At 43.5% G+C, this 24,955-nt stretch overlaps 1 protein-coding gene and 1 long non-coding RNA gene across 4 annotated transcripts in view; one reads left to right on the forward strand and one right to left on the reverse strand.

Annotated features, from left to right (window-relative positions):
- Positions 1-24,955, forward strand: part of LRRK1 (leucine rich repeat kinase 1) — an 81,476-nt gene that overhangs the window by 40,670 nt on the left and 15,851 nt on the right. For all 3 annotated transcript variants that reach the window (XM_074917384.1, XM_074917387.1, XM_074917385.1), the window contains 15 exons: positions 237-349; positions 1,447-1,523; positions 4,857-4,986; positions 5,521-5,633; positions 6,497-6,711; positions 8,730-8,894; positions 10,964-11,136; positions 13,093-13,213; positions 13,465-13,624; positions 14,272-14,548; positions 17,567-17,738; positions 19,180-19,343; positions 20,584-20,723; positions 22,263-22,512; positions 23,957-24,123. In XM_074917384.1, the coding sequence (XP_074773485.1) occupies positions 237-349; positions 1,447-1,523; positions 4,857-4,986; positions 5,521-5,633; positions 6,497-6,711; positions 8,730-8,894; positions 10,964-11,136; positions 13,093-13,213; positions 13,465-13,624; positions 14,272-14,548; positions 17,567-17,738; positions 19,180-19,343; positions 20,584-20,723; positions 22,263-22,512; positions 23,957-24,123 (2,437 nt within the window). The remainder of the gene's footprint in view (positions 1-236; positions 350-1,446; positions 1,524-4,856; positions 4,987-5,520; positions 5,634-6,496; positions 6,712-8,729; positions 8,895-10,963; positions 11,137-13,092; positions 13,214-13,464; positions 13,625-14,271; positions 14,549-17,566; positions 17,739-19,179; positions 19,344-20,583; positions 20,724-22,262; positions 22,513-23,956; positions 24,124-24,955) is intronic.
- Positions 20,447-24,919, reverse strand: LOC141965595 (uncharacterized). The gene is made up of 2 exons (XR_012634483.1): positions 24,750-24,919; positions 20,447-20,604 (listed from the first exon to the last, which is right to left on the reverse strand). It is a non-coding gene; the product is annotated as an uncharacterized LOC141965595 (long non-coding RNA).

Below are 24,955 nucleotides of genomic sequence, written 5' to 3' on the forward strand. Positions count from 1 at the left end.
CTGTCAGCAAGTAGACTAATAATCTCCCAGAACTAATAGTGGTGGTGCTTCGTGCAGAAAATATACTTGCTGGAGACAAGAAGGAAATGTTTGCATGCTAGGCAGCACGGACAGGATGTTCTGATGAATAAGATGTACTTTCTTCATGTTTCTGTTATTTAATAGCCATGCTAAAAAACTTCTTTCAGTGTGCTTGATGAACTCTGTCTTTTAACTCTAGGCTATTCCTCTTTTAGGCTTTGGTGTCCCTGAAGCTGCTGGGAAATCAGTTAGTTACATTGCCTTCACAAGATAAGTGGAACTGCAAACAACTTAAATCACTGGATCTTTCAAAAAACCAACTTGGAAAGTAAGTGTTTCTTTCAAATTTTGTCTGACAAAACAAAAGCTGAAGAAATAACAGCAAACCCAATCCCTCCTGTAATACAAAGGGTGTCAGTAGTGAATTAATTACCTGCATAGAAGGCATTGATATCCACATACCATGTCTCTAAGTATATTGTGTGTCTGTGACAGTGATGAATTATCCTTTACTGATTAGCACGCTATATCATTTATTAAGTGGATGGATTACTGATAATGGCAGTTTAATTTCAGAGCAAGTAGAAATTTCTTTAACCCAGTGTGTGGTTCATCACTACAAATACTAGTTTGTGGGGAGCATATCTTAACCATAAACCATCTGGCTGGACTGCAGTTTGTAGTTAGCGTGGGAGTATTGTTTTGGAAAAAATGAAAAATCTTTGATTTTTCAATGGAAGTGTAACCAGCTGCAAGTTCATAGAGAAGACTGACGTTAATAAGGTCATCCCATAAAAGAGTGATGTTCTTCTATTTAGAAATTACAATAGAGGTGTTTACAATAGAGAGTTAAAGGTCCCTTATCTTCTCCAGAACTGCACTGAATGTGTCATATCTTCTCATTTGGGTGCCTCTCCAGCAAATCTTCTGGATGGTCCTTATGAGTTGCTGTGTCAGTTGCAAAAGAAAAATTACTGGTTTTTTGAATGTCTCTGCATTTCCAGAGTCATGTTATTGGGTCATGTTGTCAGAGACTCTGTGGTAAGAGCAGAGAATGGCAGCAGGTTGGTTCTCCACCGCTTCTCATGAAGGTTGTTCAATTTGCTGTTTGACAGCCTACTTAACCTTGACACCCGTAAAGCCGGGGGTCAAGTGCTCTCACCCTGGGAGCTGAAAGCATTGCATTGCAGAGCTCTGTTAATTTGCCAGAAGAAAACCATTGGGCCTGGACGAGTGTTGGTGGAGTCTAACTCTGTGATTGCACAGCAGATTTCAATCCCATCTCTCAAAAGCAGACAGGAACCCATAAAAGCTGTGCTGTGAATCCCACAGCCTAGAGTGGGGCCAGACTCTGCACCACAGTTCTCAACTGCTGCATCCGAGATCTTTTTTTCTCCACATGTCACCATTTTGTTTGGCTCACAGGAGTGACGAGGGATTTAAAACAAAGCGGATTCCCTTTTTCACCACGAAGAGCAGGGTGCGCTGTGGCCCAGAGGCAGGTAAGATACACAGCAGCACAAACATGGGGAAGCGAGTGCTGAGATGCCAGGTGAGCTGTGAAGCAGCAGGAATCTGTGGGGTTTGGCTGGAGGGAAATCAGTGTAAATTCATCCGCAATTTAAAGTGCAACAGCATTAAATTAACAGGAAATATGTTTAGATAAAATGTTTCTAAAGAAATGGTGTAGCTGGTTGGTACCATCAATATAGAAAGATGAAGAATGAATGAAACCTGTTTCTTTCACTGAGCTTTTATTCTTTTCATGAAGGTTATTCTATTTGGACAGAATACTAACTGGTATGTTGAAGGGAAATTAACCATAATTAGTCTTATTACTCCTAGGATTGTTTCTGTTGCTGAATTTGAAAATTGCGTGTTTTCCCTCGTCTTTGTGATTTGCACCCACAGTTTGGGGCAGAGCAGAGGAGACGTTGTGGATTAGTGCACGTGAAATCCCAGAGAGAACAAAGGAATATGTGAAGATATTTGCCCTGCTTCCTGCTCTCTGTGGGATTCATCAGCATTTCTTTTTGTTTGTTTGTTTTATTTTAAAGCCCTTGGAGAGCTTTCTTGTTCTCGGCTGCCTGAAGAATAGCTTGCTCTAAAGCATTCTTTGCAAATCGCAGACTGGAATAGAGCTGGCGTCTTCATGACGCACATCCAAGCAGCCCTCAGCTGCTCGCAAGAGGGGGAGGCCCTCCTGCAGCAAATGCTTTCCTCAGTTCCCCTGGAAATGGTGCATGATCTCAGGTCAGTATGAATAGGTAAAATTGTTAAATGCACCCAATACAGCCATAGCTGTAGTCTGCTCCAGTCTGCTCATCTGGGGGGCAGAGGCTCTACCTGGACCTCCAGGGAAGGCTAATCCTACCTCATTTTTCTGTCTGTGGAAGTAGAGGCTGCTTTCTAGCAAGTCCTATACGTGCACCCTAAAGAGGAGAAAGGATCTGTCTGCATTGTTTTGCAAATGGGAAATGGAAATAGAAGTGCTCTGACACTGGTGAAATCCTGAGCACGGAAGAATTGGAAAAGGAGTCTAAATCTTGTGAATCTGTGGAGTCTTGACATATCCTCAGAACTACTCTGTGAAGTGCTACAGCCGCATTTCCCAATGGGGAGAGAAGGGCAGGAGCAGCGGGCAAAAGCAGCTAAAACCAGCTATAAAAGGGAATTGCTGTCCTAATGGAAATTTCTACATGCTGTAAACCCAGCATAACCCCCCTACATAAAGGAGGGAGTGGACTCTGCATTAGTACCATTTGAAAAGCCTTGGCACATAAAACCCTGGTGCCACTTTAAACTGCCTGAGGTTGCCTCAGGTTGCAGGAGGGCATGGAGTAGCCTACCTGGCTGGTGCCACAGTTGAATAGCCACAGAGACAGAGCAAAGCCAGCTCATCTTTTTCTCTCTGTTCCTCTGCCAAGTATAGCTTGGTGAGACTAGAGGATGTGGCCAAGAATTTAAAGAACATTGAGAGAAAACAGAAGCTGGAGTACATCAGCTGCTCACAGAAGTCTCCTCACGAGGTGGGGGGCAGGTTTTCATATAATTTTACCAACAAAGCTATTTACTTAAGTCTAGATTATATAAAGAGAATAATTTATGGATGCTCATATACTTGATTAATAAATCTCAGAATAACTTCTTGCACACATATGTGGTGCTGGTAGCATTTACTCATCCAAAAATATATTTTCAAGATGGGATTTGTTTTAAGTTTTCTACAGTTCTTTAAAAGAAAATTTGAGCTCAAGCCAGAGAAATCATAAATAACTCATGAATAAATAATTACAATTCATAAACACCTCGAGCTTGCTTCCAATATAGTACACTCCTTTCCACCTGGGACTCTTTGGTGAATTCAGAGTATTACTGCTATTTTAGCTGTTTGCTTCTACGTGTCCAAGAGGGACTAAATCTGTCTGTGCCTAGGTACATGCTGAAGAGGAACAATGAAAAGTAAGTTCAGCGATGAGCCAGAAAGGAAGTGAATTGAGTCCATGAATAAGCCTGCTGTTCTCCTAAAATAATCCTAACGATGATTTTTTTTATTTGAAAACTCAAAGGTGGACTGTGACAGCCTGCCCACACCAGACAGTCCTGTCACGTATATAAAACACCCCTGCAGACAGTAGGACTCTATCTTACTCTTTTTCTGATCACAGCTCGGCTAGAAATGCTATTAATATTAGGACTGGGGAATTTTCTCCTGAGAAGACCTCTTCCATTTTCTTTTTTTTTCCTCTTTTTCAGCTAAGTCTAGTTACAATTCCTCAAGGCTTCTCTGTAAAGGAAGCAGATCTTGGTGGAAGTGCAACTGTCCTATCCTTGAGGAAGGGTGTGTCTCGCATCTCAGGGAGTTGCTTTTATTGACTGTGGAGGCAGCAGATGGTGCTGGTTGTACTTTCATAATCAGAGACTCAGAATCTTCTTGTCCCTGTGTGGCCTAGTTTTCCTTGACTTCAGGATGCTTCTTGGTAGATACATGTGACACTCTTAAGACAGCAGCACAATTCATGGCAGCTTTTCATGCCGCTATCCCTGGAGTAATTTGTGGAGCAAAATGATGCTCTTTGGAACCAGCTGAATTTCCCTTTGTTTGAACCTCTCCAGCAGCAGCAACTCAGCCATGCAGTTGTTGCTATTATTGATTGGGTTGTTCCCCACATACGCTAGTTGCTGCTCAGACATGTAGGAAGTCTGAAGTGCTCTGAGACCTTGCAGTCTAAAACAGAACAGAGGGGCAAATGCAAGCGGTGTTTTAGAGGCAGCATTGATTTGCAGTCTGTCAGCTGCAATTTGGGTTTTCTTCTCTGTTGTTACTGACTTTGATCCACCATAAGTTGCTCCAGGATACAACATGGGGGCCTGAATGTAAGTTCTGCCCAACTTCTGGCTTTTCTCAGGCAACATGGAAAAAACATGTTGAGAACCACCCTTAGTATGCCCTTTCACTGCCAGCTTGTTAGGCTGGAATAGGGGCAGTTTGCAAGGTATTACCAGCTATTCAACAACAAGAAATAAAATGCCACTCATCCTCTGATGTGTAGTTGTCTTGGAAGACCTAGAGTTCCTCCTTCAGCACCCCAGAAGTCGTGGATAATGTTGTCCTCAAACACATGCATCATCACGATTTTAAAAAATTGAGATGTGAACATTGATGTTTGATCACCATTGCAGGCCATTTGCTTTTCTGCTGTTGCTTCATGGTGTTTCCTGCCAAGGAACATGACCTCATGTCCTGCCTGCAAAGTTAAGGTGAAGGTTCTTGGTTGAGAGCCTTGGTGTCTGTTATGTTTTAAAGGTGCAATTTATTTCCTGTCTTGTTCCAGGTCCTTTTTTGGAGTTTCCATCATTTCTGAGTGATTCTCTGGAAGTCCTTTATCTGAATGACAATCAGCTGGACTCTGTCCCACAGTCCGTTTGCCTTCTGAAAGGTTTAACAGAACTTTATTTAGGAAAGTAAGTCCATGTCCTGGAAAAGCTATGCAGTATTATTTCCATGTTGTTTTAGTGACCAGTCTTTCGTGGAGCCCCACCCCAGATATCCAGTGCTTTTGAAGTCAAAAAACTTGAACTAGTCAGCCCCTTACTAGAACTGTGTCCATCATTTGCTTTAGATAAGCAGAAGGCTGGCCTTTTGAATTAGGGAAGATGATCTAATGCTTTGAACACAAGCCTGGGAATCTAATGTGCCTCTAGTTCATTCTGGCTTCTTGCTGTCAGCTTCTATAGCATTAGAGTCAATAACTCATCATTTTTGCCTTTATTTCCTCAACTATCCAGTAAAGATGATTACATTTGTCTGCCTCAGAGGATAAATTGAGGTTATACATCATTTTTAGGATGGAAATTACTATTAAAGTGCTGAGTAGTCTTATTAAAATGTTAATGGAAGATTTCTGCAAGGAGAGAATAGTGTAATCTGAGAGTCCGTGAGAGCAGCTACTTACACACAAAGCCTGGTTGTTGGTAGATTTATTTGTTTTTGTACAGTAACCCTGGTATCCGAGAGCTTCCTCCAGAACTTGGACAGCTGGCTAATCTCTGGCAGCTGGATATCGAGGAACTAAATATCAGTAACGTTCCTGCAGAGATCAGAAAAGAGGGTAAGGCTGATCCTGTGTGTTCTTTAATAAATTGACTGAACTTATAACGAAAATCACTTCCTTTTAATGGTCCTGAACAGGAACAGACAGTGTGTGCCCAAACCCGTGTTGTGGTTAACTGGAATTGCATAGGGAAGCCTCCTATGCATATTTGCAAATTTGATAATCGGTGCTAAGCTCTGGCTATATGATCAATTTAAGATAGATCACATGTTAAAACAATTACTTATAAATGCAATATTTCATTTGCAGAATGCATGGCAGATAAATTCCATGGCTTGCTTCCTGAATATGTATGTTTTCGGGTATTTAGGCAGTCTTTTTAAAGGCTGAAGTGTTTAGGATCAGCAGTCAGTCACATTGAAGTGACTTTATTGTAAACTGTTAGGTTTTTGGATCTATTACAATACTGTCTTCTTTTTTGTGTGTTTTAATAAGAAAATCCTGTGGGAACAAAGTTATTAGGAATTATTCCTTCTCCAGCATGCTGTTGAAGCCTAAATCTAATTTTAACTGGAAACATAAAAGTAGAAGGAAAAAATGAGTATTTTCCAATACTAAATTAGTATTTTATGTTTCCTTTGAGCTTCTGAAGCATACGAGCCACAGCATTTGTTTCTTCTTACAGTGCTCCATTGTAGAGTCTCAGAGCAGTGACCTTTTGTCTGGGGTCTCTGTCTCAGGTTTGTCCACTAGAGGTTTCTTTGTTTATTCTCCGGATTGTCTCAGCCCACAGTGAAACTGCAGGGAAAATATTAATTCAACTGATGCGTCTGCAGCAGTAGGTTTTGTGCAGTCCTGCTGTACATATGTACATTTGTAACTGCTAACCACAGATAAAGCCTGTTCAATTTCCCCTATAGGCCCTAAAACAGTGCTGGCGTATTTACGAGCACAGCTGCGCAAAGCAGAAAAGTGTAAGCTAATGAAGATGATCATCATTGGTCCTCCACGACAGGGAAAGTCAACGCTGATTGAGATCCTACAGACAGGAAAAGTCCCTCAGATGATGCACAGTGATGCCACTATACGTACAACAAAATGGGAGCTCCCCAAGCCGGTGGGACACAAGGCAAAGGTGAAAACCAATCGAAGATCCTTAGCCCCAGTGGGATGTTTGAGCCCCGCAGTGTCCCTTTTGGGCTGAAATTATTTTCCCTTTTATAAAGAACAGTTTCCATTACCTGTGAGCCAGGTGACATGTTTTCAGACCCATCACAATTCCTCTGTTTCATTTCCAGTTGATAGTAGAGGACAGTTGTGTTTTCTTAAGCATTCAACTTTGTATCCTAAAGACAGAGAGCCATGTATAGACTGCCTGAATACTGGCTCTTCCAGCTCGGGTTGTTTTTGGACACTGATTCTGACAGAATGTTTTAAATCAACTTCTATAAAGCAGATTCTCCTTTCATTTGGGGCCAGAAAATGGGACATCAGTACCTAAAGCTGAACTCCCTTGACATCAGAACTGTCCTAGGTGGGGAAGGTGGGTGGAAGGTAGGATGCTCAACCTCTGGTGTGATCCAGGGATGTCTAAGGCACACCTTAAACACCCAAATCTCAGGTGGCTCATTCAGGGAGTGTGTCAACCCATACTGAACTCATTTGAACAACACTGAATTCATTCAAACATTTGTAGGTGGCCTGGTCCACCACCTGCATAGTAACACAGGGATTAGAGCATGCAGAATTGGTCCTGAGGTCTTGTCAGAGCTGAGGGTGTGCAAATGCATGGCTCTCCCTTCCCGGATGAGAGCTGTGACCACCAGACTGTTTTGGAAGGGCTGGAGGAGCCTGCTGAGTTCAGCTATTCTACAGCGAAGAGTGCCAGGCCAGAGACAGAAGGAAAAAGAGCAAGCACAGCCTGGCTCTATAAAGAGAAGACTTTGGTGGGAGAAGGGATTTGTGCATTTTGTGTTGAAGAGCAATTGAATAAAATAAAAACCTAGACAGCATCAGAGACCTGAAGTGGAATCACGATGCTGACCTCTCGGTCTCTCCATACAAGTACCCAGAGCTGAAGGTCTTTTGGATGAACAAAGCAGTCCTGGTGCTAGTTAGGGCTTAACAATATGGAAGTTCTTCCAGCTGTTTCTGGAACATTTCAAGCTGGGACTATGCTAGGAAATCAGAGCCCTACTGAGATACTTAGCTGCTTTCTGAAATCTCATAGGGTAACTTGTCATGTGGGATCAGTCCGTACTTGGACCTGGACCAGTAAAAGGAGCCCACTTGGTGTTACATCATGTTCTGAGGATGGTGGTTGGAGCAGGGTTTGGTTTTCTGCTCAGTCACAGGCTTCTTGCCTCCCCAGGGCCAAGTGATTTAGGGACAGAGTTTCCAAGGTATGTAGGTGCTTCCTGCTGCGGCTGGGAGCCTGAATACAGTTTAAGCAGAGAGCTGTGCTCCCTCTTAGCGCTGTTGCAAGGCTGCATGGAAGAAGATGCTGAGATACTTGGAAGAGAGCCAGAGCTAGTGAGGCCTCAGTTTTCACGTTCCCCCAAAAATCAGTGAGTCTCATCTACAGTAGCTGTAATTCTGGCCCATCTCTGGTGCGACACACACATCAAAAGCCTCTGAGCAACGTGCAGGAGGTATTCATGAAAGGCTTGAGAAGTTTCCCATCTCCTGAACATCTATATTCTGTTTGGCTCAGTTAGGACTGAGCTCAGTGGAAGTGATTTCAGCAGGGGGTTTCCTGTTCCCCATAGCAGTGGCAGATAAGTAGCTTCAACCATCCCGTCGAGCGTGGCACTGTCAAGGATGAAACAGTTTCTATTCCAGATGCAGTGAAATACAGGGCTCAGAATGAGACCCTTGTTTGTACTGGAGAATCCACAGCATTAACTGGAGATTTACCAGCATCAAGGGCACCTCTATCGTTTTAGCAGCAAGTAATTAGTCTTGATTTCCTGTGGGGAAGTGGTAGCCATGCTTAACAATTGCTTGTTGATTTTTCTTTCCTGGAGGCACAATTAGGACATTGAAACCCTTCTTGTGTCATACATTATGCAGGCGTAGGTTTATACTTCAGCTATTATCTCCCTGTGATTTACTGCAACCGTTTGATTTGAACACTTCTCTTTGTCTAAGTAGGTTGATTCAGTGGAGTTCAATGTCTGGGATATTGGAGGCCCAGCAAGCATGTCTACAGTCAATCAGTGTTTCTTCACAGACAAAGCATTGTACATAGTGGTATGGAACTTGGCACTGGGGGAAGAAGCTGTGGCAAACTTACAGTTCTGGTTGCTGAACATTGAGGTAAGAAGTCACTGGTGGACTCTGGGGTATCTATTTATCAAGTAGTAGCTCAGCACACAGATATGTGATATTACAGATTCTTTTTGGTCTGCTTTTAAAAACTCCGCAAGCTATGAATTTTGCATAGCTTTCAGAATTAATTTTCCATTAGGCTGTAGGCGAATCGCTATATTTAACGGTTTAAATTTATAATTTGCTTTGTTCTGCCTCACACACATCAGAGAATGAGACAAAAGCTGATTTATAAGCCCTTGCTAAGTAAGGCTGAACATACTTATTTTGTAATTAGTGTTTGACCACACTGTGCTCTGAGGAGGGTTTGAAGTTTTTTCTTTCTTGTGTGGGTTAGACACACATTAGTCTTGAGCTTATATTTTTAGCACTTTAGATTCAGGTAAGCTAGAGAGTATCTCCCAGACAACTCTCAGATGAGACTCAGAGCTGCAGTGAATTCGTTGCTGTTGACTGATTTTTATAATACCGTGTTCATAATTTTTTGTAAATGTTTATTATTGGATATCTGTCCTAACATTACATACACAAAAATGGACTCTAAGCTAGTGTCTTTCAAAAAAGAAACATCTTGACATTACAAAAATACTAACTTAATGGTCAGCAGCAATCAAAACCCCGAACTAGGTAACAAAACCAAAAGCATAATTATGATATTTCAAAAATGTATGATGTGCCTGTGTCCTTAATACACCCCAGCAAGCGCACAGTAGCATCAGAAGAGATACAGACAAAGATGAACAATGATGGTTAAAAGAATGGAAAAGTTTCTGGGTGCACAGTGATTAAATAGATTAGGCCTTTTCAACTTGGAAAAGAGGCAAGTGAGGAGGGCTGCACGTAGGCTTACTGGGGTAAGGACAAAACCAGAAGGGAGTCTTTGTTCATGGTCTTTTACAATAGAAGAATTAGAGGGATCAAATGAAATAATGAGACAGTAGCTTTGAAACAAACAGTAGGAGGTATCCTAAACATGACAGATAGCTAACCTGTGGAATTTATTTGAACTACAATGTGCTCTGAGTGTCAGAAGTTGAAAAAACTGACTGATGGAAAAAAAAGCCATCAAGTGCTAGGAATTCAGAGGTACTGTCTCATACTCAGGAAGCTGGTGAGCTGCAGGCTTCTGAATGCTGGGAGAGCACACCAGGGAAAATCTCTACATGCTTATGCTGTGCCTATACTCTTCATTAGCCTCCAGGCAGGACATTGGGCCAGGTGGAACCTTGGGTCTGACTTGGTACGTCCATCACTCCTGTGTCTGCACAGGGTTCAAGTTTGGTGTCATTCAGGTTAGGAGATTTCAGTGGGCATCATAAGAGAGAAACGATTGAGTGCAAATAAGCATATATTTCTGCATCTGAATATTCTTCTGTGGTCAAAGTCATTTGGATTGGCAGGCTGATCCCTGCTTAAGCCTGTGCAATCCCATTGTATTTGGCAGCAAGTTCTCCGAAGTCTGGATACTTTCCAGTGCTGTAATACAATCATGGAGGGGTTGGAAGAAACCACGAGATCATCTAAACCATTCCTTTGCACTGATTCAGGATTAAGTAGATTTAGACTTTTCTAGCAGTTTATGTCACCTCTCCATGTACCTCCAGTGAAAATATTTGTAAAACTTCTCAAGGTATCCATTCCAGATTCTAGCCTTTTTCAGGATGTCAGAGTTAGATCTGGCTAACAGGTTAAGCTAATTTCTCTTCTTTTGTCTTGGCAGAAATAGTTCCCATCATTTAGCTGTCCTGTAGCAACTTAATACCACATGGCAACTCTCTTTATGTTAAGCCCTGATGTAATAAACCCAAACTGACAGTTTCTTGCTCTGCAGTAGTAGCATATGATTAAGCCCTATTCTGCAGGAGTACTTCTGTAATATCCACATCACTTATTGCTGTTGTCAAGCTGCCATGACAGGTTGCATCCATTTTATATATATATTCCATTTTATTAATGTATTTACTACCGCCTCTTAAATATTTTACTTTACACATGCCCTCACTGAATTTACCACAACATAATCTGGGTGAGATCATTGTCAGTGTTTTCTCTTACAGGCCAAAGCTCCAAATTCAGTGGTGTTAGTGGTAGGAACACACCTTGATTTAATTGAAACTAAATTCCGCGTTGAGAGGATAGCAACTCTGAGGGCGTACGTCTTGGCTCTCTGTCGGTCTCCTTCTGGATCCAGAGCAACTGGCTTCCCAGATATCACATTCAAGCACCTGCAGTAAGTACTTGTGCCTTTATGAAGCTCTGTCACTATTTTATGTCACTTTAAGCCATTTTGTAATACTTGATCTCCTTGGCAACAGAACTGTTTTAAAGACTTGTCAGTGTTGCATTTAATCTATTTTTGACTGAGATAATGTAGTATAATCAGAGAGAAGTTCACTGTTGCTCAGGGGTCTGATCATGGGTCTGAGAGCTGGCAGCTCCAAAATCATGACCTTGGCCAGCCTGTTTCAGTGCTCCACTCAGGTGTCTCACCATTAAACGGTGATACAGTTTATTAGTCACGATGAGAGCAGGTATATATTGGGTAATTAATGCTGCAAAGCTTGAGAGCATGACTGTTAGAGAGTGGGTGCTGCGGGGTTTGTAAAGGGGAGGCTGTGTGGGAACCTCTTGCTACCTGACATGAGGACGCAGCTCACATGGCGGTGTTGGCAGGGCGAGGAGTGGGTCAGCCCCCTGAGCCCCTGGCAGTCCCAACCTCTGCCATCGGAGTTCTCCGGGTGTGATAACGGAGGGGTGGTGCTGTCCGGAAGATCAGTGTCAGGCCATGGATGCCCTTGGGAAAGAGGAGGCTTCTCTGCCTGGGAAAGAAGCAGGTCTGTCAGCCGAGGGAGTGCACAGCATGGTGGGGAGTGTGGATGCAGCAGGCTGGCACCAGACTGTGAAATTGCCAGTGCCTGGGGCAAGAGCAGGTGGCAGCTGGCAACTAAAGAAGGGTGCTGCAGTGCCCCTAGCGCTTTGCATCTGCTGCCTGGTAGAGTCATCAGGACACCCCCCCACACTCTGTTCTTCAGACACAAGTGCTGTGTCAGGATCTCAGCTGGCTCTTCCCTGTTAGGAGGAGTATCAGGGAGCCAGTGCGAGGCACAGAGACTCACAGAAAGAGAAAGCCTTGTGGTTCAGTCTCAAACCTCTTTCCCCATCACGACACAGCATCCTAACATTACTGCAATCATTCTTTCTCAAGGGGACTTCTTTCACTCTGCCACACATCCTGCATGTTCCCCTTTCTTCACCTTCCTTTTCCCCTACATTTCCTCCCAGTTGGAGTTGTGCCTGATTTTGTACTTCCTCTCTCCTGTGCTTCTCCTTCACACCCCATCATCCTCCTGGATGGGGCTCCTCTGAGCAGTGCTCCGGACAGCTGGAGGAGTGTGAGGAGTGTATGTTGTGAAAAGCTCGTGTGGGAGAGTGCTTTTATCTTGCTGGTCCTCCATCCCAGTGTGTGCATGCTTCCTGGTGCCACTGATGGCTGAGGTTTAAGATAAAGCATATTGCTTTAGAAAAGGATTTTCTGTCTGCCACAGGAACATGTATAGGATCAGTTAGAAAGACCCTTTGTTGGGGAAAGTGGAAGAGAACCAGTTTTATTCAGCCCACAAAAAGGCCAAAAATAGTAGGAGCTGGAGAGAGCAGGTTTTTAGCTGTTAAAGAGATGATGAAGGCCAGCTTTTAGGATCTAAGAATCAATTCCCAGATCACAGGATCTGGCTGAGCAAGGGCCAGAATGAGGGTGGGAAAAGGTGTCTGGTAGTCATCATCGTGCCTCTTTGATCTGAACCGAGAAGAACTGGACTCATCCCCAGTGACTGCCAGAGTGCAGCGTTTTCCTCCTTCCTTCAGTCCCTTCCAGGATGTGTGCAGCACTGGAGGGAAAAAGGGTGCTAATTTTGGTCAATGTGCCAAGGAAGTCCCCAGAGATCACAGTGCAGAGAGGACAGAAGAGCGGCACACAGTGAATGAAGCAGGCAGAGCAGAACTTAGCCTAATATATCTTTTCCAGACTTCTTCGTATTTTTCTCCAAAGCTGAAAATGCTCACTGACAGCCTTCTTCCCATTCATCTGACACAGGAAATTTAAAGTCACTGATTAGAGAAAGTGAGTCTGGAAAGGAAGCCAGTGTGCTGATAAGGTTTGATAATCTTCATCCTTGCCTGACTTTTGCAGTGAGCTCTCTTGTAAGACTCTGGAAGGCCTCGATGGACTCCGACAGCTGATTTTTCATGTCACTTGCAACATGAAGGATGTCGGCAGCTCAATTTGCTCACAGAAACTTGCAGGGAGATTGGTGAGAACTGCACTTCCTAGTGATCCTTACCAAAGGGGGGATTTTTTGGGGCTTGGGTTTGGACTGGGAGGTAAACTTTAGGAGTTACTGTTGATGTAGAAGGCATGTGAAGCATGTAAGATGACTATCTGGCTTTGGGAAAAGACAGCACTAAAAGATCCCTGTAAAGGGGAGATGACTTAGCAGTTCATCTCCAGCAGAGTCATTGCTGTCTGATATTGATCGTGCTATTTTTCTCATGTGACTTGCAGATACCAAGAAGTTACCTTAGTCTTCAAGAAGCTGTCCTTGCAGAACAGCATAGAAGAAGTCAGAATGATGATGTACAATATTTAACAGACAGACAGATAGAATTGATCATTGAGCAAACGCCTGGAAATGATATCAAAGACTATGAAGACTTGCAGACTGGTAGGTCAGAGCAGACCAGTAGCTTCTTGTGTGACCAGTTGAAATATTCATGAATAAAAAAATGGGGGGGGGGGGGGGGGGGGAATCCCACCAGATAATTGCTGTGCAAAAAAAACCCCAGTTACAGAGTGTTCTACACCTGTGTAGAGGTCACTTTGGAAATGGGTAAGATGTAAAATTAATAACGGGGCTTTGGGGAGAAGGCTTGGAAGTTTCTAGGATGGTCGGAGGCTTTTTTTTTTTTTTTTAAACAAGCTTTGTCTGATTTTATTTCTGCTCTGTGAAGAGCGAGGGTTGCCATAGTTTCAAGGCTGTCTTCTCTGTAGGGCCTCAGTCCTATGATCTCCACAGAGGCCTTGCTCTGCAGGAGCCAGGGTGAGCCCTTCCCTGTGAGGCTGGCAGGAGGAGGGTAAAGGGGAGGTGTGATGGGGACAGAAATACTAATGTAAAGCAGTGAGATGTGGGTTTTACAAGTGGAGTGCAGATAGCAGCACTCCTCAGATAAATGTTATTCTCTTGGCTTGGCTACGTCCTGGCTATATCTGGTATGTATAATACTGCACAGACTGCCTCATAATCTTGTTTATCTGCACTGTGGTTTCCTAATGTTGGTCTATTGCTAATCTACGATTCTTTATTTTTTGCAGCGATTAATTTTCTCATAGAAACAGGTACACTACTCCACTTCCCAGACACTAGCCATGGCCTGAGAAACCTCTACTTCCTTGACCCAGTCTGGCTCTCAGAGTGTCTACAGAGGATTTTCAACATCAAGAGCTCCAAGTCTGTAGCTAAGAATGGGGTTATCAGAGCAGAGGATCTCAGGATGCTGCTGGTTGGTACAGGCTTCACTGAACAAACCGAAGAGCAGTACTTCCAGTTCTTGGCCAAGTTTGAAATTGCACTACCTGTGGCCAATAACAGGTATGTTGATAATTGGAGAGGCTTAGCCAGGCTGGAGAAAAATGGCCATTTAATCAGTGGATATTAAGAGGCTTTTTCAGTATAAACAGTTGTCTTGACAAGGATCTTGCTGTAAGAAAATAGTTGAGTGCGTTAAACAGCGTAATGGAAGGCACCCATCCATTTGCGCTGTATTTCCTGGCATGAGCATCCTTTGGTCCAAACAAGCTGAGTCTGAAAACTTTCCAAAGCAGGTCTTTGTCCACTTGGTGCATTAAGGCTGGTGACAGGCTCAGCCACCAGCACGGAGGGGCAGTGACACCGCCAGGGATGTGGTGCTGAGCAGGTGGAAGCTGTAAGCGCTCAGCCAGCGCAGCTGCAGCTGAGAGAGGATGTGAGGCTCGTGGCTGCCGGGCCTGAAATATAGATGGGCTGGAATCATCTGTTTCCAGTGAGAGATCCTCGCTCCAGAGTATGGCAGAAAACTTTGGGTAATCAATAATTACATCAGTCCTGAAAGTAGTAGTGGTTTATTTCTAGTGAAATCGGGGAAGTGTAGTGTCAGTAGCAATGTGATTTTCTTACTTTTTAGCCTCAATAGGTGTTGATCAATAGTTTTCCTAGAAACGGTCTAGGAAACCTCATTCTCTTTAAATGTTAATGAGTCCTCCTCCCCTCTGCCCCCCGATCTCTTTTCCTCTAGGCAGAGTTCCCTGCTATTTTTCTCTCTGCCATCTGCTTGGCGACAGCCTGTTGTTGCGTTAACGGTGAAACCATAGTTGTATTGCACTTTTTATGTGGCATTTGCATTTCACTTCCTTGCTCTTCCAGGACAGCATGGCTGCGTCGCCCTGAGCCTCTCGGGAGCTCTGAATGCCAGCACAAGTGCAGCATTCTCTGTGCTGTCATTATGCCTGTCACTTATCCAGTCCCGGATGCCAACAAATTTTCTCAGGCTTAACACAGATAAAGCAGCAATGTTTCTGCTTAGTCCAAAATGCCTTTTGGACTCCTTGTCACTATCTGCCATTTTTCTCCAAGGCAATTACATTGTCTGTGCCTCGGGAACAAGGAAACTGCTTTTTCATGGCCTGCCCAATCTTTTTTAGAGCAATCCAAGCCACATTAGCAGAATATTCTTCCCACTGATGGACTGTAGCTATAGCAGGTTGGATTAATTTAATGTACTAGCCAGACACAGAGCAGTTATTTGTTACTGCGCTTCTGCAATTATTGTCTAGATTGCCAGATAGAGTTTCTGTGCAGTCAGTAGAGAAAGCAGCTGCCAGTTTCTGTTCTGAAAGGGTGGATGGGGGCATGTTTCACATATTTTCAAAATTTGCATTGGCAGTTGTTCAAGAGCATTGAATCACCATCTGTATTATAATCCACTATATAGTTGTGGTACAGAAGGGCCTCACTGGCCGCCTTATACTCCTAGACCCTTTCTTGGATGTGCTGAGGAAAATTTAGTGGCTGTCATACGATGAATCCAGTACCTTTATAGAGCAAGAACTTCTAGTTTAATGCACTCCACTTTTCTGCCAAAGGTGCATGTAATTTAGCTTTGTTCTGCATGTTAAAATAGGGTTGAAAGTATGACCATTATTCTGTAATTTATAAGTGAAGAGAAATTTTTATCAGTTTTACATTCCAAAGAGGTTTCATGGAATGGATAATTTGATCATGTAAAATGTCATCGGATGTTATGGACTGTGACACATGGAGAGACCTGTTGTCTAGTGATGGCTGTTTTTTCTGAGCTGATATGTCAAGTTTTACAGAATACTGCAGCTGCTAGAGAGAAAACGTGACAGGCTTAAAGCATTGGATTTGGACTCAACATTAGTTCTAGTTGTGTGTCTAGTCCCTGCCACTGTTATTTTGGTCAAGTCCCTTGGCCATTTGCCTCCTTGCTGTCATTATGCCTGTCAATGATGAGCCCCAGATGCTGACACATTTTCTCAGGCTCAGTGCTGATAAAACAGCAGTGTTTCTGCTTATAAGCAAATGAGATTTTTGATTGTATAGGCATCTGGGAATGTATTTGGTACAGAAAAGTATCACTGTCAAGAGATTTATGGGCAGGTATTGAAAGCCCTAAACTCATAGTTTTCAAAACAGTTCTAGTCTTCCAAAAGGCTTTAAATTCCCAAATACTAAAGATCAGGACAAATGAATATTCTGTGCTTACTGGGAGATCTGAAAATAATTTGAAAACTTTGTGGTCCTCTACACCAGTGTAGCTCTGGTAGTTCTGACTGGTCAGACTCAGGTAGCACTGTGAGTCTCCTCCACACTTGGGCAAAAACCTAATAAAAAAAACCTGATTGCAGGAGGAGTCGGAGCAAGATGAGTGATATCTCTGCTGGCATCAGTCTGGCAAAGTGAGCTCTTGCCCTGGGAGTTTGTCAGGGATGTGGGAGGGGTCCATCAGATGCAGTATGGTGCAGCAGGAAGCCCTGCCATGTTGACCATAGGATGTTCTCATTCTGGGACTGGGTTAAGATCCAGCGCAGTTCAGTCCCTGCAGCCTGTAACTGCCTCATTGTCACCTCCCATGAAACCTTCTCTTCCCACCTCTGGGCTTACCGAAGCTGAGCTGCTGTAGATTGTTTCTGCATTTATCTCCTGTTCCACATAGAAGCACAGCTGTAATTCTCTGCTTACTACCAGGGCAGAGTAGTAAAGATACCAAAGAATTAGTCCCAACATCACAGCTGTTCTAACGACTCTTATATTTTAATGCGTTTAATTTGTGATTATACAAATGTCCTGCTCATTACATCAATTTTAGCCCTGTGCAATAGCCCTGGCTGAATTATGTAATGTCTATTTTGCCTCTGCTTGCTTCCATAGTGTAAATTAATTTCTCCATGTATTGGTGCAGTGCCTTTAGTCTAAAAGCTTTTTTATACGCAGTAGGCTGTGCCATTAAAAATCTCTTTGGAGACTGAATTGCCTTATTATCCAGCAACAATGTACTCACTGTTACAAGCTGTAGCTAAAATTTGAGCTGTTGAATTTGATGTGTTTCAGCTACCTCCTCCCTCATCTGCTTCCTACCAAGCCAGCACTAGATATCCACGGGCTCTGCCACCAGACCACAAACACAGTCCAAAGGGTCTTCAAGATGAGTTTTGTCCCAGTTGGCTTTTGGCAAAGATTCATAGCCCGAATGTTAATCAGCCTGGCAGAGATGGACCTCCAGGTAGGTTACTGGATCTCTCTGCAAGCAAAAGAAGACAGCTAAAGTTGTTGTTCAATGTAAGTGTAAGTGGGTGTCTCTTCATATCCAGCTTGCTCCAGTCACAGACTTCAATAACATTATTCGAGTAAATAGGGAGAGATGAGACTCTGCAATCAAAATCTGATTCTGTTTTCACAGTAGGTGTCATTTAGAACAACTAATTGGCACTTGGGAAGAAAGCCTGCGTTCTCCACAGCCTCTTTATAACACGATCCCCTGGAAGGTCTCAGTACCTCCAGCGTCTTCCAATTACAAGTAATTGGAGTTCTGCCTGCGGCTCTTGTCCATGACCATTCCACTGGGCCAGACTCTGCTCACGTCATTTGCCAGTGGAGATTTGGAACAGCTCCACCAAAGTCAGCTATCTGAATCTATATGGGTTTAAATGAGAAGAAAATCACAGGACTGTTGCCTTAATGGGATAATGAGTGCAAGCAGGCACCCTATTAGTGCAAGTGGTATGCAAATCATTAAAGTAGTGTTTGTAAGGTTCTGAAAGCTAAGTGAATTTTGATGTTGTTACAGACATATTTTTGCAGCAGCTTATATCTGAAAACATAGCCCTGCTGTAAACCGTAATAAATGCCTGCAAAATATTTTTAGTACTATTGTGGTATCTTCTTAACAGCCATGCATTTAAACTCTGTTCTGTCACTGATGTACAGAACATGGAAAATATGATACCTGTTTTGGAAGGTCCTCTGTGTTCCAGGCTTCTCAAATTGTGTAATAACTCTACCTGTTGTAACGGGCTGTCTTGGCAACCCCTTGCTTACATTCTCATGGGCACTACATAACCCTAGAGCACCTTTGCAAGGGACCTCATCCAATCCTCACTGAAGTGAGTGGAAAGGATCCCAGGTGTCAGACGCGACTGCAGACATACAAGCGCTTGAGCAATGAGTATAGTGGAGTTCTTCAGATTAAGTCTCTGGTTTTAAAACAGAAATACATTTTGCTGTAAGTGCTGGTTTGAAGTGTCTTGGAGAAAAGCCATCTTCCTCCCACTGAAACAGGTGGAAAAGTTAACTCTCTACATTGAGGGCAAACTTAATCATTCACTAGAACTTTAAGCTTTTCTTCAGGTTTATAAAACTTTTTCAAATGCAGAATTCCTATAACAAATGTCACAGTTATAGAATTAACTTTGTTCATTGATGTGAAATTGTTCCTTTTTGAGTGGCATGAAAAATATTTCCATTGCTGCAAACTCAACTTTTACCCCTGTATTTTCATTCCATCGCAATTTTTTTTTATGAGCACAAGTCACTCTTTAATGGAAAAGGTATGACAGCACCTGTGAAAGCCAAAAAAAGAAGTCACCTTACTGCTCGATTAAAATAACAGCCTTATGAGAAATTTCCATAATTTAATGATTTTCGTGCTCTTCTGCTTGTTTCAGCTTTTTGAAAACAAGAAAAACACCAAGACGAGAAACAAAAAGGTGACCATCTACAGCTTCACAGGCACCCAAAGGAACCGCTGCAGCACGTTCCGAGTCAAAAGGACTCACACTGTTTACTGGCAGGAAGGTCTGTTCGTTACCTTTGATGGAGGCTATCTTAGGTAATTTGTGTTCATAATGCAGCATGCGTGACAGGGGACTAATAGAGTGTATGAAAGGCATCATCTGAATGGAGATGAATGGGCCTGACTCATGCTATATGCTCGCTCATCAGTAGAAGAGGAGGCTCTTCTAATAGACATAATTCATCTGGTAACAACTGGTCACAAAAATGATGAACAACTGATTGTTTGGCAGTTTTGAATATACCACCCTTCTGTGTTATTGCAGCCACAAATTTAAAGAGGCCTGAAAACAGAAAGCAATATTCAGAGCAAAACTCTTTGCCAGCATAAAATCATGCATTGTCCCATGCAAAGATTTCTTTAGGTCAGCGAGTTTCACTGAATCCTAAAACTTCACCGCTGTGTGGCAGTAATCCAGATCAGTGGAGGTGCTTCTGCACTATCAGACTGTGTGCAACAAGGTCTAGAGACAACTGGTTTAAGCTGGCCAAGGCAGAGTGTCTGCTCGCTACAAGTGTGGAGAAAACCTGCTGTCTGTTATTCTTTCAGAAATGCAGAGAGCAGATAGCTCTCAAAGCCTCAAATACTTTCATCTTCATAGTATCTGCAGATGCATTTGCTGTTCCAGTCCCTGGCAAGATAGGGAGGAACCACTGGTGCTGCTGCATGGTTGGAGACAGTGACTGTCCTGAGTTCACCTAGGCAGTCTGCGGCTGAGTAGAGTCTTGGAGTCAGAAATTGCAAATCACAGGCTGGAATCTTTAATTCCGGACCTTGGTGGTGGTCATACTCTTATCTCCCCATGTACTTCAGGGAGTTACAAAACTTAACTCTTTGTATTAAACTTTTTTTTTTTTTTTTGTAGGAATTGCACAAAAATTACTACGTCCTTAAACTTTTCCACAGCTTTTTAAAATAGGCCACTGGATTTTTTTTTACCAATTTTTAAAACTCCGAGCCCTCCATCACACTGTGTGGGGCATTTCTGTCAAAACTCTCTATCATACTCAGTTCAGATAGACCAGAGTTTTCTCTGGGCCTGACTTTCTGTAGCATTTACCCATAGTGAGCAACCAGCATTTCTGTGCAGAAATTCTCTCCTGAAAGACATTTGCAGAACAGACAATTGAAAATCATCCTCAAAGCTAGATTGCTTTTTATTTTGATTAGTTATGAACTACTGTTATTATGTAATTCAGCTTTCCTGCAAGAAAGGAGTTGTTGACACTGATACTTCACAAAAGTTTCATGTGGCTGTCTTTTGACTTTCTTACAGTGTTGAGTCTTCTGATGTGAACTGGAAAAAGAAAAAAAGTGGTGGAATTAAAATCATTTGCCAGTCAGAAGTGAGAGACTTTTCAGCAATGGCATTCATCACAGATCACGTCAACTCTTTGATAGACCAGTGGTTTCCTGGTAAGAGAGCTACTGTCATTTTCTGTGCAGTATTAATGTCTTTTTAACAGAAGGTTCTTTGACAGAGCTCTCCAGGCAATATTGTGTGTTAATTGAAGACCCCTCAGCCTCTGACAATCTTGAGAAAAGCTGATAACCTGCAGACAGATCAAGACTATTTGACAGCACACCTTGGTCCAGACGGCGTGTGTTTCAGTCTGTCAGGCACAGCAGGCACAGGTGAAACATTACAGTTCGAACAGGACCTGCTTCTGTAGGCGTTCAGGAGAGTCTTCCAGTGCTCATAGAAGGGACAGGATTTGGCCCGAACTACTTGGCACTGTCCCTTGATGGCAGAACTTGTTTTGACATCAGCTGGGATCAGCATTTGCCCACCATTTCTAACACCCTATAATTTATAAAATTGTGATGTGAGAGGCATGAGTGAATATGATACCAAGGACTCTGTGCCAAGGTAACTTCCTTGATTCCAGCAGTTGTTTTTCCTCTGATCAGCACAGATCCTGCTGTTACCCAGCGGGCTGTTTGCAACCCCAGTACACTTTGTTTAAAACCAAAACAAAATCTGAAGTGTTGTCATCCCACACTGGTCTAGAAAGCAGTGCCAAAATCTCTTAATTGGAGGCTCTCTGGAGGAAACAGTTGTGCACTCTCACATATTCATGTTCTGCATGTTATGAATATAAAAGAAGATTTTATTTGCCTTTGGATTAAAATAATGATAACGTTAATAACTGAAGCTTGAGAAGAGTCATAACTTCAAAGGCTAAGCCTGTATTTCACTCTGCCTGATTGTAGGCATTTAATGGAGCCTGTCACCACAAAATCCCTCTGTAGTCAGCAGCAGAAGTGTGAACCTCCCAAAGGTTTAGGCTTGGTAGAATCCACATTTCCCCCAGAGAGGCTGAAAACCTTGTCTGTGAGGGAGCACAGTGACCCAAGATAGAGATTCTATCTTGGGTGCTGCAAGAGAGTGCTTACTCCTGGCCTGCACATGAAGCACGCAGCGTGCCGTGCCTCTCAGTCCGCTCCCATTCCCATGCCTGCTCTCTGCCTGAAGCCACCTGGCAGCTCGCAGTGTGCAAAGCAGACGTGGCTGGGGTTCCTGGGGAGCCTCACAGCTGCCATCCTTCTGCTGCACAGTCATGCTCTTCAGGATACGCAGTGATCCCTGTACGCAGTTCACACAGAGACACCCAGCAAGTTGGAGGTTCTCTCTGATGCTTTATTCACACACCTCTAATTTCTACTGGTCCTGAATATATTTTCTTCTCAAGCCTGTGCGTTAACCTGTGACCAAAGCAGAGTAGCTGTTATGTCAACAGTCCTGCCTCCTCAGTACTGTCCCTGCTAGCTAGGTATACTTTAGAAAAAGCTATTTTCTTGTTCCAGTTAATACGCTGCAATAAACTGCTGCTCTCATGAGTGTAACTATTTTCAGCCAGTGGAGGCAGGTAGTGACTGTAGACATTTGAATGCACTAGGAGCTGTTGTTCCTTCTCAGTTTGTGTGTTCTCTCTTTGTGTGCTTGCTTTGAAGCACTCACAGCCACTGAGAGTGATGGCACGTTGCTGATGGAGCAGTATGTGCCCTGCCACATCTGTGCAGCTTCCAAACCAGAGGACAATGAGTGTAGCGAGAAGGCAGAGGACGCGCAGTACTTTAACATGGAGGACTGTGTCCTGACTGCCATTGAGCTGGACTACATCACATGTCCTAACCACCCTGACATCCCTGTTTCTCTCCAAGAGCTGGTCCCAGAGCTTTTCATGACTGATTTCCCTGCCAGGTAATGTTATTTGATAGTCTTTGGTTAAGTTTCAGTGTACCTATGTAATTCAGTTGGATTTTTTCCCTAAGTCATCTCTGCTAGAGGAACATACTGACCACAGGAAACAATTTCATCTGCTCTCAATCCCTGCTCTGGCAGTTCATCCTAAACTGCACTCTTGGTGATCAGCCACACTTGCTTAGACAACTGCTGTGTGCTGACCCAAGTCATCACTTCGGGGGTCCTTTGAGATCACTGTGGTGCAGTGTGAAAGTCCCTTTTTAAAGCTGCAGCTGTCCTGCATTGCCCAGTACTCTGGCCAGAACTTTCTATAGTTAGAGTCTTTCTGGGATCCCAGAAAAGAGATTTTAATATGGCAAAACCAAAAGGAAGTGCTGCTGCGTCACAGGATTGGCACTGAAATCACCTTTAGTTTTGAAGACCCTGTAGGTAAGTGAATTTATATAGACACCACTAGAGAATTCACATTTTGTTGAGGCTCCTGCTTGGCTGAGTGCTGTTGGATGTGTTGGAGTAGTGTGGCAGTCCCGAACAGCTGAAACAGCTCTTCCCTACCCATAGCAGCACTCCCAAACCTTTAAGCTGCTTAACTGATTTCCCAGATGGGTTCAGTCCTACACCCCTTATTACTTACTGTGCAGAGCAAGAGGCCTCCTGACAGCAGGCAGGACAGGAGACCAATGTCTCTTTTGGTTCACACTCTCTCAGACCTTTCTGTGCCCGATGCAGAGCTGTGAGACCTCTACACCAAGCCGTGTCCTGCTGGCTGCTGTTGGAGCTTTCTGTGCTCCCACTGGCCCCCGTTCCTTTCTTGGGGTCATTTTACTGGGCAAACACCCCATTGGCACATCGTGACAGCCCTCCTCGCAGTGCTATCTCCTAGAGATTTATTTGACGGGTGTGAGGCGAGTGGAGATGTTTGAAGTGTGAACAGCTGTAAAAGTAGTCTCTGGAAGAGGGGGGAAATGATGAATTGCAGCCTGGGAACAGTAAGCTGATTTGAATAATCAGGTTTCAGAGTGTGGGGCTGTTCATAAACATCCTGTCCTGCCTCAGTGGAGAGAAGTGGAACAGGAGGTAAATGAAGCAACAAAATCATTAATATAGATAAATGGTACAAATATCTGTATCTATGTCATCTATTTGGAAAAGGAGCTTATGTGATTTCCAGATCTATTTGATTCTTGCAGGATAAATTGCTGCAGTAAAAAGCCCTTTTTGCTTATTTGCCCAAGTTACTTTTTCCTGGGAGAAATCCGTTGTACAACACGAGCCAGCACAGAGTACATTGAGATGACCAAGGTAGTTTAAGTGATCCTGTCCTCTCAATAGATAAGACAAGAACCTACTAGTGATTTGTGAAAATGTAAATCACATTAAAAATGTGAATTTACCGTTCTTTGAAACTTTTAATTAGAAAGCCCCAATTTCTTTTTGGCAGACTATTCCTGGAAAATAGCAAACTGGAATGCAGTGAAAATGAAAACAACGTTCTTGGCCAGGGTGGAAGTGGGACCGTTATATATCGGGCACGATACCAAGGAAAACCAGTGGCTGTGAAGAGATTTCAGATTAAAAAATGCAAAGGTTCTCCCACTTCAGCTGCAGGTACAGTACACAGCATCGGTGTAGGAATCGGCTCTTGCAGTCTGTGATCCCAAGCTAAGACCAAAGAACCTTCGCTCTCCGAAGTGCTGGCAGCACCTGTTTAAATACAGCTTTGAAATATATAGCAAAATTGATGTGTTTCTGTGGAGAAGGAGGATACATCTTAAAGTGTCCTTCATGAAAGCGCTTATAGCAGTGAAGATCATTGGCACTGCAGGAAGCTTCTCTTCTGCAGGTCAGCGGGTGGACTCATTGAGGTGGGAGGCAAGATTTCATCTCCAGTTCCCAGGCTATTTAGCAATGAGAAGTGTGGATTTGCATGGGTTTGCACTAAGGACTTGGGGGTCTCCACCTTCGAATAAGTCTTTTACTCCATCTGTGCCAGCAGCTACAGAAAGCAAACTGGAAATTATTCTCAGCCTGCCAGCTCCTCCAAGCAGGGACAGGTTCTCCTACTGCCCATGTTGTCTGTCAAGCCCAGGTTTCCAGCAGAGCCTCAGTCCATAGGCAAAGGAAAGGGGGGAAGTGCCTCACTTTCCTCATTTTTGTCAGGGAAGGATGCAGAGCTGTGGAGGAGACTAGCTGCTGTCCCAATGACAAATAACCTCTGGAAAGACCAGACCTACCTGAGCAGCCTGTGGTGTCCAGTGGCAGAAAGTCTTGTGAAGGGTCTTTCTTCTGGCAGGGCAGCCAGGAAAGAGTAGGGAAGACTCCTTCCACCAAAGGGTCTGCAATGTGAGATCCATGCCCAGAGAGTCCCTGCTTTAAAAAGCACAGCATGAATTTTCCAAAGTCATCCAAGTGATATATGAGAACAGTGTGTGCCAGACAC

The sequence above is a fragment of the Athene noctua genome, chromosome 13, assembly GCF_965140245.1.
Source record: "Athene noctua chromosome 13, bAthNoc1.hap1.1, whole genome shotgun sequence".
In the NCBI taxonomy this organism is placed as follows: domain Eukaryota; kingdom Metazoa; phylum Chordata; class Aves; order Strigiformes; family Strigidae; genus Athene; species Athene noctua.